We start from the raw sequence: 13,463 nt of genomic DNA on the forward strand, positions 1-13,463 counted from the left end.
TGGCCAAACTACATAACACCTTGGTATATGCCCAAAGGAGTCCTCGTCCTACTCCAGAAATATTTGTTTAGCAATGTTCACTGCCACCCTATTTACAGGAGCTAGGGAATGGAAATAATTTACATAGCTTTGCCAAAATGAATGGATAATGAAGATGTGGTCCCTAGACACAATAGAATACTATTTAACTATAAAAAAGCAAAACCATCAAAATATTATATTAAGTGGGATAAGTCCAGACCCAGAAAGACCAAAGTCACATGTTCTTTCTCATCTGTAATTCTTAGCTTTAAATCTTGAGTAATGAGCATATACCATGGAATAATCACAGAAACCAGGAAAGTATGAAGAATTCTTATGGGGAGGGTAAATAGAGAGGGAGAAGGAGGGACAAATACTAGCAATGTTGTCTGATAAAGTCTTGAGGATTAATATCATTTTACGTATACCTAAAACTATACAGAATACACTGAAGTATGTACGCACACCACTATACTCACCTTAAAGGAAATTATGTCACTTGGGTTGACAGTGTACTCTACGAGAACTATGGAATAACAAAAATCCTGTAGCCAAAACGAGAAGCCTCCTCTTGAATGCTGGTTACATTAGTCCAGGAGTCTCCCAAAACAACAGAGGCAGCTGTTGTCCTTCATTGTTAGAGCGTGTGAAGGTGAGCCCTTTCCACTGAAGATGCCACACATATTTTGTGTCTTTATACCTTAGAAATTCCAATATATACATTAAATTTTATAATTTGTAATCCAGGAGTACAGTCCAAGAATCATTTAAACTATTTCTATATTTTGAGCATGCTTATTTTTCAAGGAAAAAAAAGCAAAACTTAATACATTCAGATTTTACAATAAAAGTTCAAAGACTGATTCTCTTCACTGTATTTATATAGGTCTATATGTCACTTATATACCAACCTTGAGAACACCTGGCAGACTGGCACTGAGTTCCTGCCACAGAATCCTTAAAATTGTCTGGCTCTGGAAATGTCCTCAAGCAACTTCCTCACAGTTTGTTTCAAAGTCACATCTTTTCTCACAAGAGTAGATGCAAAATACATAACGATATTTTTAATCAAACACACAATTGCCATATCTAATATATAAAGGTGAATTGAGGAGATAATGAAAAGACAGGTGACTAAAACTAAGGTTCAGAAATACAGATATATGTGAAGCCGTGACAAGTTGTGATCTGGTAGAAGAGTAAATTCAGTTTCAAAATTCTCCATGTACCTCTCTACTCTAGAAAAAAAATATTTGATGCAAATGTTGACAAGATATGGCAACTTTCAACTGCCCTGGCCCCTTGTTTTTATAAGAACATCTATTGTGAAAAACAGAAATCCTCTTGAGGATAGCATTGGTTGCAAGAAGGTAATATTTAAAAAATAGAAACCCTCTCCTCCCAGAATGGTCCACATTCATATAATGGATTTTACCCACTGCATAGTTTAGAAAAGGTCATTTTTTTGGATAAATGATAAATTTGATAAATTTCATAGATCTAATCATCCCTTGAGATTTTATCAAAAAAAAATAGAGTGAGAAATGGATATGCGAAAAAAATCTATCCTACCTTTATAATTCGCTTATTAGAGCCAGAGTCAATTTATTCAAGCTTGTGAAATTACAAATGTTTGTTATCATTTAACTATTGGTTCAAGGAAGTACTTTGCCAAAAAAATCTTAATCCTTGTAGTACACACTGTAATCATTTCATGACTTAAAGAAGAGCAGGAAGATGTATACATGGTATGAGAAGAGATAAAATGAGAACTAAGACATCTGTGTGTATCCTAGAGATCTGACCTGAGAGATAAGCAAATAGATTATTTTTTTCATGCTTGCATCATCCTATCAGCTTCCAGTTCAAGAGTCGACTCTTTGACATCGATATGTTCTCATGTTTACATAGGAAAGCAAACCTTGGTCACAGTTCTTTTGTCTTGTTTCAGGGTAGTATGCGTTGTAGCTTGTTTCTATACTTCATTTGAGCTTAAATTTATTCATATATTTATCCTTAATTTTATTATATGTTTAATGCATTTTGTTTTGAAATATTAGGGTACAGCTTTAACTTGCTAACCCCAGTCACTTTTGAGTTTTTCTTTTTATTAGTATTGTTTTATTTACATTTCAGCCATGGTCCCTGCTCCTGGCACCCCTCCCACACATCCTCATGACACGACTCCTCCCCCATGCCTCTGAGAAGGTGTTCCCCACCCAACAGGCATCCCCCTTCCCTGAGGCCTCAAGGGAATCTCTCCAAGATTGGGCACACCTTTTCCCACTGAGACCGGACCAAGCAGCTTTCTGCTATATGTATACCCAGGAAAACGCATTGACTCAACTCACCTATAAAAAGACGTACACTAACAAATTTCATACGCAAACAAGATCCAGCATTTTGCTGCATACAAGAAACACAACTCAATCGCAAAGACAGACACCGTCTCAGAGTAAAAGGATGGGAAAGGGCTTCCAAGCAAATGATCCCAAGAAAGAAGCCGGAGTCGCCATCCTAATACCCAATAAAATAGACTTTCAACCAAAAGTTATCAAGCGTGATGAGGAAGGACGCTTCACATTCATCGAAGGGAAAATTCACCAAGAGAAAACCTATGAACATTCTGAAATTCTGAACATCTATGCCCCCCAACTCAAGGGCACCCACATTCATAAAAGAAACTTTACTGAAGCTCAAAGCACACACTGAACCCCACCCAGTAATAGTGTGAGACTACTTTTATATTTTTACAGTGCAGTTGTTACCCTCCTTCTGGTCCACCCTCCCACAGCCCCTCATCCCGTTTCTCCTCCCCCATGTCTCCAAGAGGATGTCCCCCTAAAACCCAACCCCCCATCCTGCCAGGCCTCCCCACTCCCTGGGGCCTCAAGTCTCTCTAGGGTTGGGTGTGTCTTCTCCCGCTGAGGCCAGACCAGGAAGTCCTCTGCTGTATGTGTGTCTGGAGCCTTAGACTAGCTTGTACATGCTGCCTGGTTTGTGGTTCAGTGTTTGAGAGATCTCAGGGGTCCAGGTGAGTTGAGACTACGACCACAATACTTTTTAATGGGCACTTTCTCGCTCAGCTTGCAGACGAGGAACTGTGCATTTGGAGTTAACAGAATCCCATAAGACATACGTTATGCTCTTTTCCACAAGATGAAGAGCGTTGGAAAACTTTAGGTTCTCTCTGGGCCTGTTTTCCTAAACAAGATAACAGGTTAAATATGAATGTCTCAGGGCAGCTGTGGCAAAGCAGTTCTTTTCAATATTCCCAAGGCTTTCTCCCGGGAAGGACTCGGCCCGTCTTATCTTTCCTGGCCGTGGTGCATTGAATTGCGTCCCCTCTCAATTTTTGTATGTGCCTTTACCTCCAGAAACTACAAATGTGATCTCATATGGAAATAAATAGGATGTCTGCACATGCGATCAAATTAAAACAAAGGTAATCATCGTGAATATTACAGTAAAGGCGGGTGGTATAGTGTGTATTCTGGGATGCAGAAATAAGGCAGGTGGTATAATGTGTATTCTGGGATGCAGAAATACTGGCTAGGAAAACAGCGGAAATCTGAGGTTTCCGATTCAGGTACTTTTGCTTATCAGATACTACAATTACTAAGAAATTCACAGTATTTAAAACTTAGGATGAGAGTTTTGGGAACTAGGATTTGGTTAAAATTAATGCACCTTGTCGCAGCCACAATGAGTTCTGATACAACTGAGAAATATCGCAAGACAGTGTTAGCATATAAGAAACATAACTCGGGTTTTATACTGGTAAAGAATGGTTAGTCGGTGAAACTCACTGTGGAAGTCAAATGTGCTTGTCAATTCCCAACATATCCACCAGTGTAAACATGCAGTGACCCATTAAAGGAAAGTGTGAAGCTTACAGAGCAGGCCGGTGTCACTACCTTTCTCATTGCTGGGTGGAAAGGGTGGGGGAAATCCCATACTCAGAACTTTTGGTGTTTTGATTTAAAAACAAACAAAATGTATATTTTACCAATCGTCGTGAAATGTTTTCATCCTAAGAGAAACTAGGGAGAAAGTGTTACCCCAGAGTGCACATCTGATATTTGACAGATTTTAATGTTTCTCAATTCACTGGGCTTAACTATTAAAGTCTGTGGTGTATTCATGGGCAAAAGTTTATTTTCATTCTGTTTTCTCAACTCAGATTATCTCTATCGTTGGCAATGTATCTCACAGAAATTTCTACAAAACCACACGATTATTAGAATCTTTCTAATAGTAAAATCCAGTATGTTAAGTTGTCCCTAATATGAATTCTTTCCTACCACGGATTGCCCTGGGATGAAAATAACATTCGAAATGAATGCAATTTGAAGGCTTAAGTAAAATGACACTGTAAAGAAGGGTCCAGTTGTGTCCATTAATCTTACTGGGTAAGTTTGAGAGATGAAAGTCCTAATTCAAACCTCTTTGCCCCTCAGACGGAGCCTCTGGATGGTTGGTGGGGCCAGAGCTCCAACATTTAAGCCACCATCCATGTTCGCTCAGTGATTCCTGATGAAGTTTTTACTCTTTTTCATAGGTTATTTATGACAAACGTTCTTCATCCATAATTACCTCCAATCAGAAATTCTTCAAGACTATGCTTTCGGTCTTTACCGATCATAAAGCAGAATCATCTGATGCATCCATCCCGTGAACAGCACCACTGATGGCATCATTTCTAACCCAGATGTTTAACCTATCTGTAAGCTTGTTAATTTAAGGCGCATTCACCTGGACTGATGCATGGTTCTTGGTACCAATGATGTGGTTGTGTGTGGGACATTTTCATGGCACATGTGGTCTACAAGGTCACTTTCATCATTCTGCGTGTCCAAACCATGCCTTCTCCCTATAAACCTAGTGCAAGGGCGGAAAGCTCATGATGAACTTTACATTCCAACTCTCTGCGATTCATTTTCACAGTTTCAAAACATCTAGGAATTTGCAAAGGCAGCAGCTTCAGTATCTATGTCTCATCTGAGGTGCCTTACTTCCAAGGTATTAACTTTATACTTAAAACCTAAGTTCATAGGGGGCGTTTAGGCTCCCTATTTCTTGCTTCATGGTGTATACAGGGGCTACTCCCTGATGTTGTCTAGAACCAACACTGCTGTCCCCTAACCACAGGATGTCAGGCAGCTTTATTATGCCATTGTCAAGGTTCTGTAATCCCTATTACCTGTGCTCAGTAATGATGGGTGGCATTCCCGCAACCGAAGATATAGATTAAAAACGGAAGACTTGAGCGCTCTTTGCCCATCCTATCACTTATAGAGAGCCATGAAATTCAGCAGAGAAGAAGTAAATACCTAGGAGAATATCAGACTCGGGCTTCATTGTCCACTTTTGGCCTAAGCTAAATTTTACGGTTTTTTTTTTTTATATTACTTGAATTTTCTAGAATAAGGCAATTAAACTTTTTTTTATTATTATTAACTTGAGTATTTCTTATTTACATTTCTAGTGTTATTCCCTTTCCCGGTTTCTGGGCAAACATCCCCCTCCCCCTCCCCTTCCTTATGGGTGTTCCCCTCCCAACCCTCCCCCCATTGCCGCCCTCCCCCCAACAGTCTAGTTCACTAGGGGTTCAGTCTTAGCAGGACCCAGGGCTTCCCCTTCCACTGGTGCTCTTACTAGGATATTCATTGCAACCTATGAGGTCAGAGTCCAGGGTCAGTCCATGTATAGTCTTTAGGTAGTAGCTTAGTCCCTGGAAGCTCTGGTTGCTTGGCAATTTTTACGGTTTTTTGACTTCTTCTCAAATTAGCTCTGTTCACACTCTATATAGCCATTGCGTAACAGCGGCTGCAGTTTCAGCAGGTCTGACTTATAAACGATATTGCCAATAGCTGTAGTGTATCTGAGGTTTGTAAATGAAATAATGACCACTGAGGTTTGAGCTTGGCCTCAGCTAGCTGTGTGACCTGGGGAAGGCAGTCCCCTTGGTGAATGGATCCCAGTACAGCCTTCTTTCTGACCTCTCCTAGGACTTTCTGAGTTCTGCCTTCACTGATACTTAAAGCAAGACACAAACCAGGGCAGCCATTGTAAAGACTTGCTCTTGCTACGATAATACATTCTAGAGACAGCAGCTGTACTTCTGAGCATTGCTCTCTGTGTTCTGGACTAATAGCCTAGAGAGCTACTGTCTGGACTCTGGGAAGCCATGCTTCCAGATCAGAGCCATGTGTTTCCTCCAGCACCCTCTGAGCCCCGGCTCTTTGTTCTTTTCAGGCTTCCCAATAACCGATGGTAACAGGAAGATATCCAACAAGGCTGCTCCTCAGATCAAACGCAGATCTCGCTCTCCCAGGTAATCTAGGCCTCTTCTCTACAGGGGATCAAACTAGAAAAAGGGAGAAACTAACATGTACTAACGAAAAACCTCTCGGACGTATTATTAGTGGTCGTATTACTACAATATTATCGGTCGGTTTCTATATCATGATATCATCTACTATTTTATATATATACATGTGAGCACATACGTATGGCAGTGTACATATCTGTCAGGACGTTCTGTGTATCTGTGCGTGTGTGTGTCTTTGTGTGTATGTGTGTAGACAGACATCTCATGTATCCCAATCTAGCCTAGAAAACACTATATAGCTCACGCTGGCTTTGAACTCCTGATCATCCTCCTCAAGCTTCCCAAGTACTCAGGTTAGAAATGTGTGCCCTCGTGAAGTGAGAAACAGGTATTCGTATGCACAAAACAAAACAGAACAGAATATCTCTCTCCAAGAATGATCCTTCTTGGAGAGTAGGAGAGGGGGAGAAAAAGAGAGGAGACTTTAATATGAGGTGACTCGTTACTTTTAAGTCACGTGAAATTCCTATTTTTAGAATTTTTTGGTTTTATTATTTTCAAGGTTTGGGCCCAATAAAGGTCAGAGTCGCATATCTATATACACTGACATGAGAGTAAGGAGTAGGAAAGAATAAGGGTGGAAAGCCAAGGCCAAGGGTATGCATCCAAAAAACACAACAGACACTCAGAAGCACAATCTTATTCACAGAGTTGTCGAAGGTTAATGAAGAGGCTGTAGGGAAGGCTGAGCATACAGAAGGTGAGAGGGTGGGCTGAGTCATAGAAGGGGGTTAAGCTCAAGATATTTTGGGTTCCTGTTGGGGAAACGGGCTGTTCGCCTTGGCCTCCGCCAGTTTCTTCACCGGGGCTTTTGTAACTATAGGCAGAAGTGACGACTGAAGAGGGAAGCCAGGATGGGCTCCATTAGGATACAGAAGTTTGAGCAGGGCCGGTGACAGGAGCAGGCTCAAGGAGTAGGTCACTCAGAGGAGAAAACCGCAATACCCTATTTTGGAGTAAAAACTTGGCATGTTGCTCCGTCTCATGCACCTGTTAGGTAAATACATGCCAAAATACTAGTCAACGAGGAGTATAAGTGGTTGCGAAACCACAATTATGACAACTATCTATGTCGAACAAAGCTGTAATCATAATCGGCTTTCTTATTTCACCAATGTTACTTTGGGCCCAGAAAAGTCACATTCCCCCAAATGACCTCTTTAAGTAACAATTCAACTCTCACAAACTTTTTACCGCTTAAAAATTTTAAGATTAGATTTATCGATTTTGTTCTATATGTATGGGGATTTTGTCTGCATGTGTATACACGTACTATACACATGCCCGGTATCCACTGCGGCCAGAAAACAGTGCTATATCCCGTGGAACTGGAGTTATGGATGGTTATGACTTGCCATGCAGGTGCTGAGAATGAAACCTGGGTTCTCTGTAAAATCAACCAGTGCTCTTAATCTCTGAGTTACCTCTTGTTGATTTGTGATTTTCTGAACACCTCGACTCCTTGGAAATCTCCCCCTTTTCTCGTTCCTGTGATGGAAGGGGGCATAGGAAGAAATCAGAGACTAACAATGAAGCTTTTTGTTTCTATTTTGGATCAATGCAAGGAGAAAGTAAGTTTCTCTGAAGTTCAGGAAACGTATCAGACAAGATGTTGTTCATTCAACAATTCACTGCCCCCGAGTCTGTTCCAGTTCTGTCCTATATAGTTCCTGCTCCTACTATGTGACCTAGTCCAGCCTTTTGCCCCGTTCTTCTCAAGGCCAGACCTGGTGCCAACTATGGAACATGCGCACATGAGAGACTGGCATGTATTCAGAAACTCACAGGGTGAACAGGCTCCTGATGTGTACCAGCCATTGTTTGAGGAGAAGAATAGGACACCGTTCTTGCCATTCTGGAGCCCTTAGACGGGTGATGTGGACGGAAGGATAGTCAAAGAATTGTAGAAGTCAGTGATGGACAACGTGGTTACGGAAGCCTGGAGGGATGTGGGAGCATAAGGAGGGAACTAATTCAACCAAGAGGTTGGATGAGACATCTGGAAGAGGGTGACGCAGAGTTGGGGTATCCACAAGTAGGTAAGGCATGGGAAAGAGAGCAGCTACTGCAAGTTATGTGGCCTTCCTCTCTGGCGCCCTGTTCACAACCCACTGACTGCTGAGATCCTGGGAGTTGGAGGTGGTAATAAAGAGATAACAATATGACTGATATAAAAATTCAAAGGTATCTAAGGTTAACTCACTATGCTTTACTTCCTACAGGGTTCCAAGCAGTGACCTTCCAGGCCTAGTCTCCATTTTAATCTTACTTAATACATCCGGCTCAGCTTCCGCTCCTACCTCAGCCAACTCTTCAAAATGTACTACAGCATCTCTGTTAGAAGCATTGCGTTGAGGTCAAGAAGAACAACTTTGTGCTTAGAGGCTGGGTGTGCCAGTTGATCTTCACAGCTCAGCAGATGAATTAAAGTACTCTAATACCAGCAGTCTTTCATCCTATACCAAGAAAGGTTAGAGTTTTAAAAGCTAGTAGAGTGAGAGCAAGGAATGTGCCTGGAAGGTCGGACTAAAATTCTCATCTATCAAAAGAGCTCTAGTATTTCTCAAGGATGAGACAACTGCTAGAAAAATCTCCTTTCCAGTGTTATAGTTCTACAAAGGAGAACAAAAGATGGAACTGTTGAAGAAAAACCATACCTTAAGCTCTGGATTCATTATTTTAGGCTTCGGGGACCTGGCTGAACTACAGATCCTCTTTTTTGGACTCTTTCTAATTATGCATCTCGTCACCCTAGCGGGCCATGCAACTATTGTGCTCATCACCCTGATTGACACCTGCCTCCAGACACCTATGTATTTCTTCCTTCGGAACCTATCTGCCATTGAAATTTGCTACATATTAGTTATCGTGCCTAACATGCTGGCCAACTTCCTGTCCAGAAACCAACGGATGTCCTTCCTGGGATGCGCTCTGCAAATGCACCTTTTCATTGCTCTGGGTGGAGCAGAATGTTTCCTCCTCGCTGCGATGGCATACGACCGTTTTGTGGCCATCTGTAACCCCCTGCGTTACACACTCATCATCACCCGGGCACTCTGTCTGCAGATGTTGGCTCTGGCATGCATCAGTGGTTTCACACTTTCACTTACTCTTACCACACTGATATTCCTCCTGCCCTTCTGTCAGTCCCATGTCATCAACCATTTCTTTTGTGACATTCCTGCCGTCCTGTTCTTAGCCTGCTCTGATACACAGGCCAATGAAATCGCAGTCTTCCTTGTGTGCATGCTGATCCTGTTGATTCCCTTCTTGCTGATCCTGCTTTCCTACGGATTCATTATTACTGCCATCCTTAGAATCCATTCCGCAGAAGGCAGGAGCAAAGCTTTCTCCACCTGTGCCGGCCACCTGCTGGTCTCTGTTATGCACTATGGCTGTGCAATATTCATCTACATTCGTCCCAAGTCCTGCTATGCACCGGAACAGGACAAAATTGTGTCCTTAATCTATACTAATATAACCCCAATGCTCTATCCTATGATCTATAGCTTGAGGAACAAAGAAGTCAAAGGTGCCCTCAGAAGACTCCTGGTGAACCGCAACCGGTAAGGTAGCAGCCCAGCCCAATACAAGTTGAAAGGGAAGGCATGACCCAGCAACACTAACCAAGCCCTTTCCCAACAATTCAGTCATCTCCCTGAACGCTCTGTATGCCCATGCCTTCTTCTGAGACATCTCTGTGGTTCTTGGTTCACGTGGAATTTACCGTTCACTTTTCTGTACTTGGAAAGATGAAAAGAATCTTAGAATTTCTTGTAGCTTTTTTGTTTTGCTTTTAGGTGTTTCAGAATTTTCTATGGCTTGGAGAGTCACTAGACTCCTTTGCATTTTTAGATGCTTTTCTGTTCCCCACCATGGACAATTTCATCCGCCACCAGGAACACTACCAGAGATATTAACACTGATAAACGAGTTGATAGGATGACCCAAGTAAAGCCTCTCTGGCTGAATAACAAGGAGAATATAAATATAAGAAACTTCTTATATAAATGTAAGAAACTTCCGGATCAAAACTAGGCCAAGTGAAGAATTGGGAATAAATAAGCAGTGTGGGAGTTGAATTCCTGTGCCACCAATCGATGGTATAGACATTGCTTGAGAAACGATTAAAAGCGGCAGCACTAATATTACCAATGGCAGTATTGAGGATCCACAATCTGCCCACAATAAGATCTACCCTCAACTTCCCCCCACCCCCCCCAGGGCACCTCAGTATTGGATTTCTTTTCTTTCACTCTGGGCTAAATGATACTCTACTGCTCACATCTTGGTAAAGGGCCAATCTGAATTTAAAGCCATGCAGGCTGCCCATACCTGACCTAGCAGATGAAGGAAGGGTCCCTTCTCTGTGACCACACATGCTTACGAATTTTTAGAGCTATAATTGTTTGTATGTCTCCATTACCATACTGAGGGCCCCTTGAAGGTGAAAGCTATGATTAATTTCTATTATCCTAGCACCTAGACATACCAGGTACCTAAGAAATGGAAATGGTTATTTGGCTGAACTGTGAAATCCTATGACCTTTGGAACAGGGATGTCTTCAGATGCTAACTGATTATAAACTCTGTGTGTCTGTGTGTGTGTGTGTGTCTGTGTGTGTGTGTGTGTTGCCTTCGTGTGTGTTTGTTTGTGTAAAGATATGTGTTTGTGTGCATATATGCATGTGAAGGTGCATGCATGTGGGGTGGGGGTGACTACATGCATTTACGTGCATGTAGAGGTCAGACAATAACCTTGGTATCATCATGCCATTTTCCTCATGTGCTGTCTATTTTTTATTTTATCATCTTTTTATTTCCTTTTTTGAGAAAAGGTCTGACTGACGTTGAGCTCACCAAGTCAGCTAGGCTGGATGTCCAATAAGCCCTAGTGATCCGCCTGTCTGTATCTCACCAGTTCTGGGGCTACAAGCACATATCAATATGTTTGCAATTTTAAAGGTCCTTGCACTCATGTACTTTATTAACTAAGCTATCCCTCCTGCCTCTAAAACTTTTAAATAACCTATGCAATTGATTGAGACGTCACCTATTCTGTGCTCATAGTTCAGAGACAAAGCTTAGGTGTACTGATTATGAAAAAGTATTTGTTGATTCCATTCCTACCCCGCAGACTGCATTGCATGTTATAGATGGCATAAGTTCCTCTGCCATACGCTCAGAAAGAGACATAATTTGAATGAACGAGCTCTCAGATTTCTAGGCACTGGATTCAATGCTGGAAATAGAAAAGCTGAAGACAAGGTCCCTCTTCTCAAGGAGCTGACAAATAAGCCTGGGCTATTAGACACTAAAACAATCCATTTTAATACAATAGTTACTTCCTATTTGTTCATTCATCCCAACAAATCACTAACTCTCACTTATGTCGAGTATGACAGAGCTTTGTCCCTTGACGGACCCTTCATGGAACAAATAAACATGACCATGGACACCTCTCTCTGGACTCTGTATTCAATCAGCGATTAATTTTTGTATTCAAAAATTTGAACTGAGGGTGCATTTCTAAATAAGACGTGGGACAGAGAGTCTGTGCATACCATCTATCTACAATCTCGCTCAACCTTTTCAGTTTATTCCTCCTGCTACCTCTGTCGTAATGCCTAAATGATGAGTCTGCCCTCAGCAGCGCCAAAGAGTCAGAGAAAGAGTATATCTGGAAGGAAAATGACAATGAACAGGGTAGCTTTGTAGGGAAAACAATCATCCCCATCCCGGCCAAAGTCACAGCATTTTGCAGCAGGTCATCATTTAGTTGTTTTGTTTACTGAGGCTGTGTGTAGACTTCAGCAAACAAAGATAATTGTGTAATAGTTTGGTAGTGCATACTGAGACATTAGAGATTTCTGATGAAGACAAAGATCTAGTATACCTCCCCAGATGGTTCCCTTCTGGGTCTTGTTTACATCTGAGAGCAGTATAAATTCAGAGCATAGAATGTCATGGAGTAGGAGCCTTCACAGTAACTCCGTTGATAGACTGGCAAAGGTTTCCTACAAATAAGGGCCATTCAGGGTGACCGGAAGTTTCACACTGAAACATAAATATATTAGGCCCCTTCTAATATGCAGACCACATGGGATATGGCGGATATGAGCATAGCACACCATAGCTTGTGTCAATTTTATAAAATAGAGAGGGTGATAGACACATGTAGATGGATACAGACACGGAATAGTACAAGAAGGCCAAGCAGCTATTCTCCTCATGGAGTATGTGGCATCTATTTATTCCCCGAAAGAAAATACACTAGGAGAAAATGTACCTCTGTCATGGTTTGCATATGCTTGTCCCAGGGAGTGGCACTATTAGGAGGTGTGGCCTTGTTGGAGGAGGTGTGTCACTGTGGGGGTGGGCTTGGAGACCTCCTCCTAGCTGCCTGGGGATGCTCAGTCTGTTCCTGGCAGCCTTCAGATGAAGATGTAGAACTCTCAGCTCCTCCTGCACCATCCTGCCTGGATGCTGCCATGCTTCCACCTTGATGATAAATGGACCAAACCTCTCAACCTGTAAGCCAGCCTCAATTAAATACTGTCCTTTATAAAACTTACCTTGGGGGGTTGGGGATTTAGCTCAGTGGTAGAGCGCTTGCCTAGCAAGCGCAAGGCCCTGGGTTCGGTCCCCAGCTCCGAAAAAAAGAAAAAAGAAAAAAGAAAAAAAAAATAAAACCTACCTTGGTCATGGCTTCTGCTCACAGCAATAAAACCCTAACTAAGACAGAAGTTGGTACCAGGACTGGGGTATCGCTGTGATGGGCCGGACCATGCTTTTCTTTAGAAGAATGTGGATGGGGGAACTTTGGATTTGGAAAGCGGTGGAAGTTTTAAATGGGCTTTAATGAGCCATCCTAGTAGGAATATGGAAGACTTTGTTGCTGAGAGTGATTTGAATTGTGCACACCTGGTCCAAGAGGTCTCAGTGGGAAAGAACTCAAGTATGTGGTCTAGAGGCTGTTTTTGTGGGGTTTTTTTGGTGAAGACAATGGCTACTTTTTGCCCTTGTCCGAAGAGTCCACCTGAGACTA

The 13,463-nt window shown here is 42.0% G+C and overlaps 1 protein-coding gene across 1 annotated transcript; it reads left to right on the plus strand.

Moving 5' to 3' along the window:
• Positions 1-9,046: 9,046 nt before the first annotated feature.
• Positions 9,047-9,985, plus strand: LOC116888433 (olfactory receptor 10K1-like). Its single transcript, XM_032889709.1, has one exon. It carries the CDS (start codon positions 9,047-9,049, stop codon positions 9,983-9,985), a length of 939 nt encoding a protein of 312 aa, XP_032745600.1.
• The last annotated feature ends 3,478 nt before the right edge of the window (positions 9,986-13,463 follow it).

The sequence above is a fragment of the Rattus rattus genome, chromosome X (assembly GCF_011064425.1).
Source record: "Rattus rattus isolate New Zealand chromosome X, Rrattus_CSIRO_v1, whole genome shotgun sequence".
Taxonomy (NCBI): Eukaryota; Metazoa; Chordata; class Mammalia; order Rodentia; family Muridae; genus Rattus; species Rattus rattus.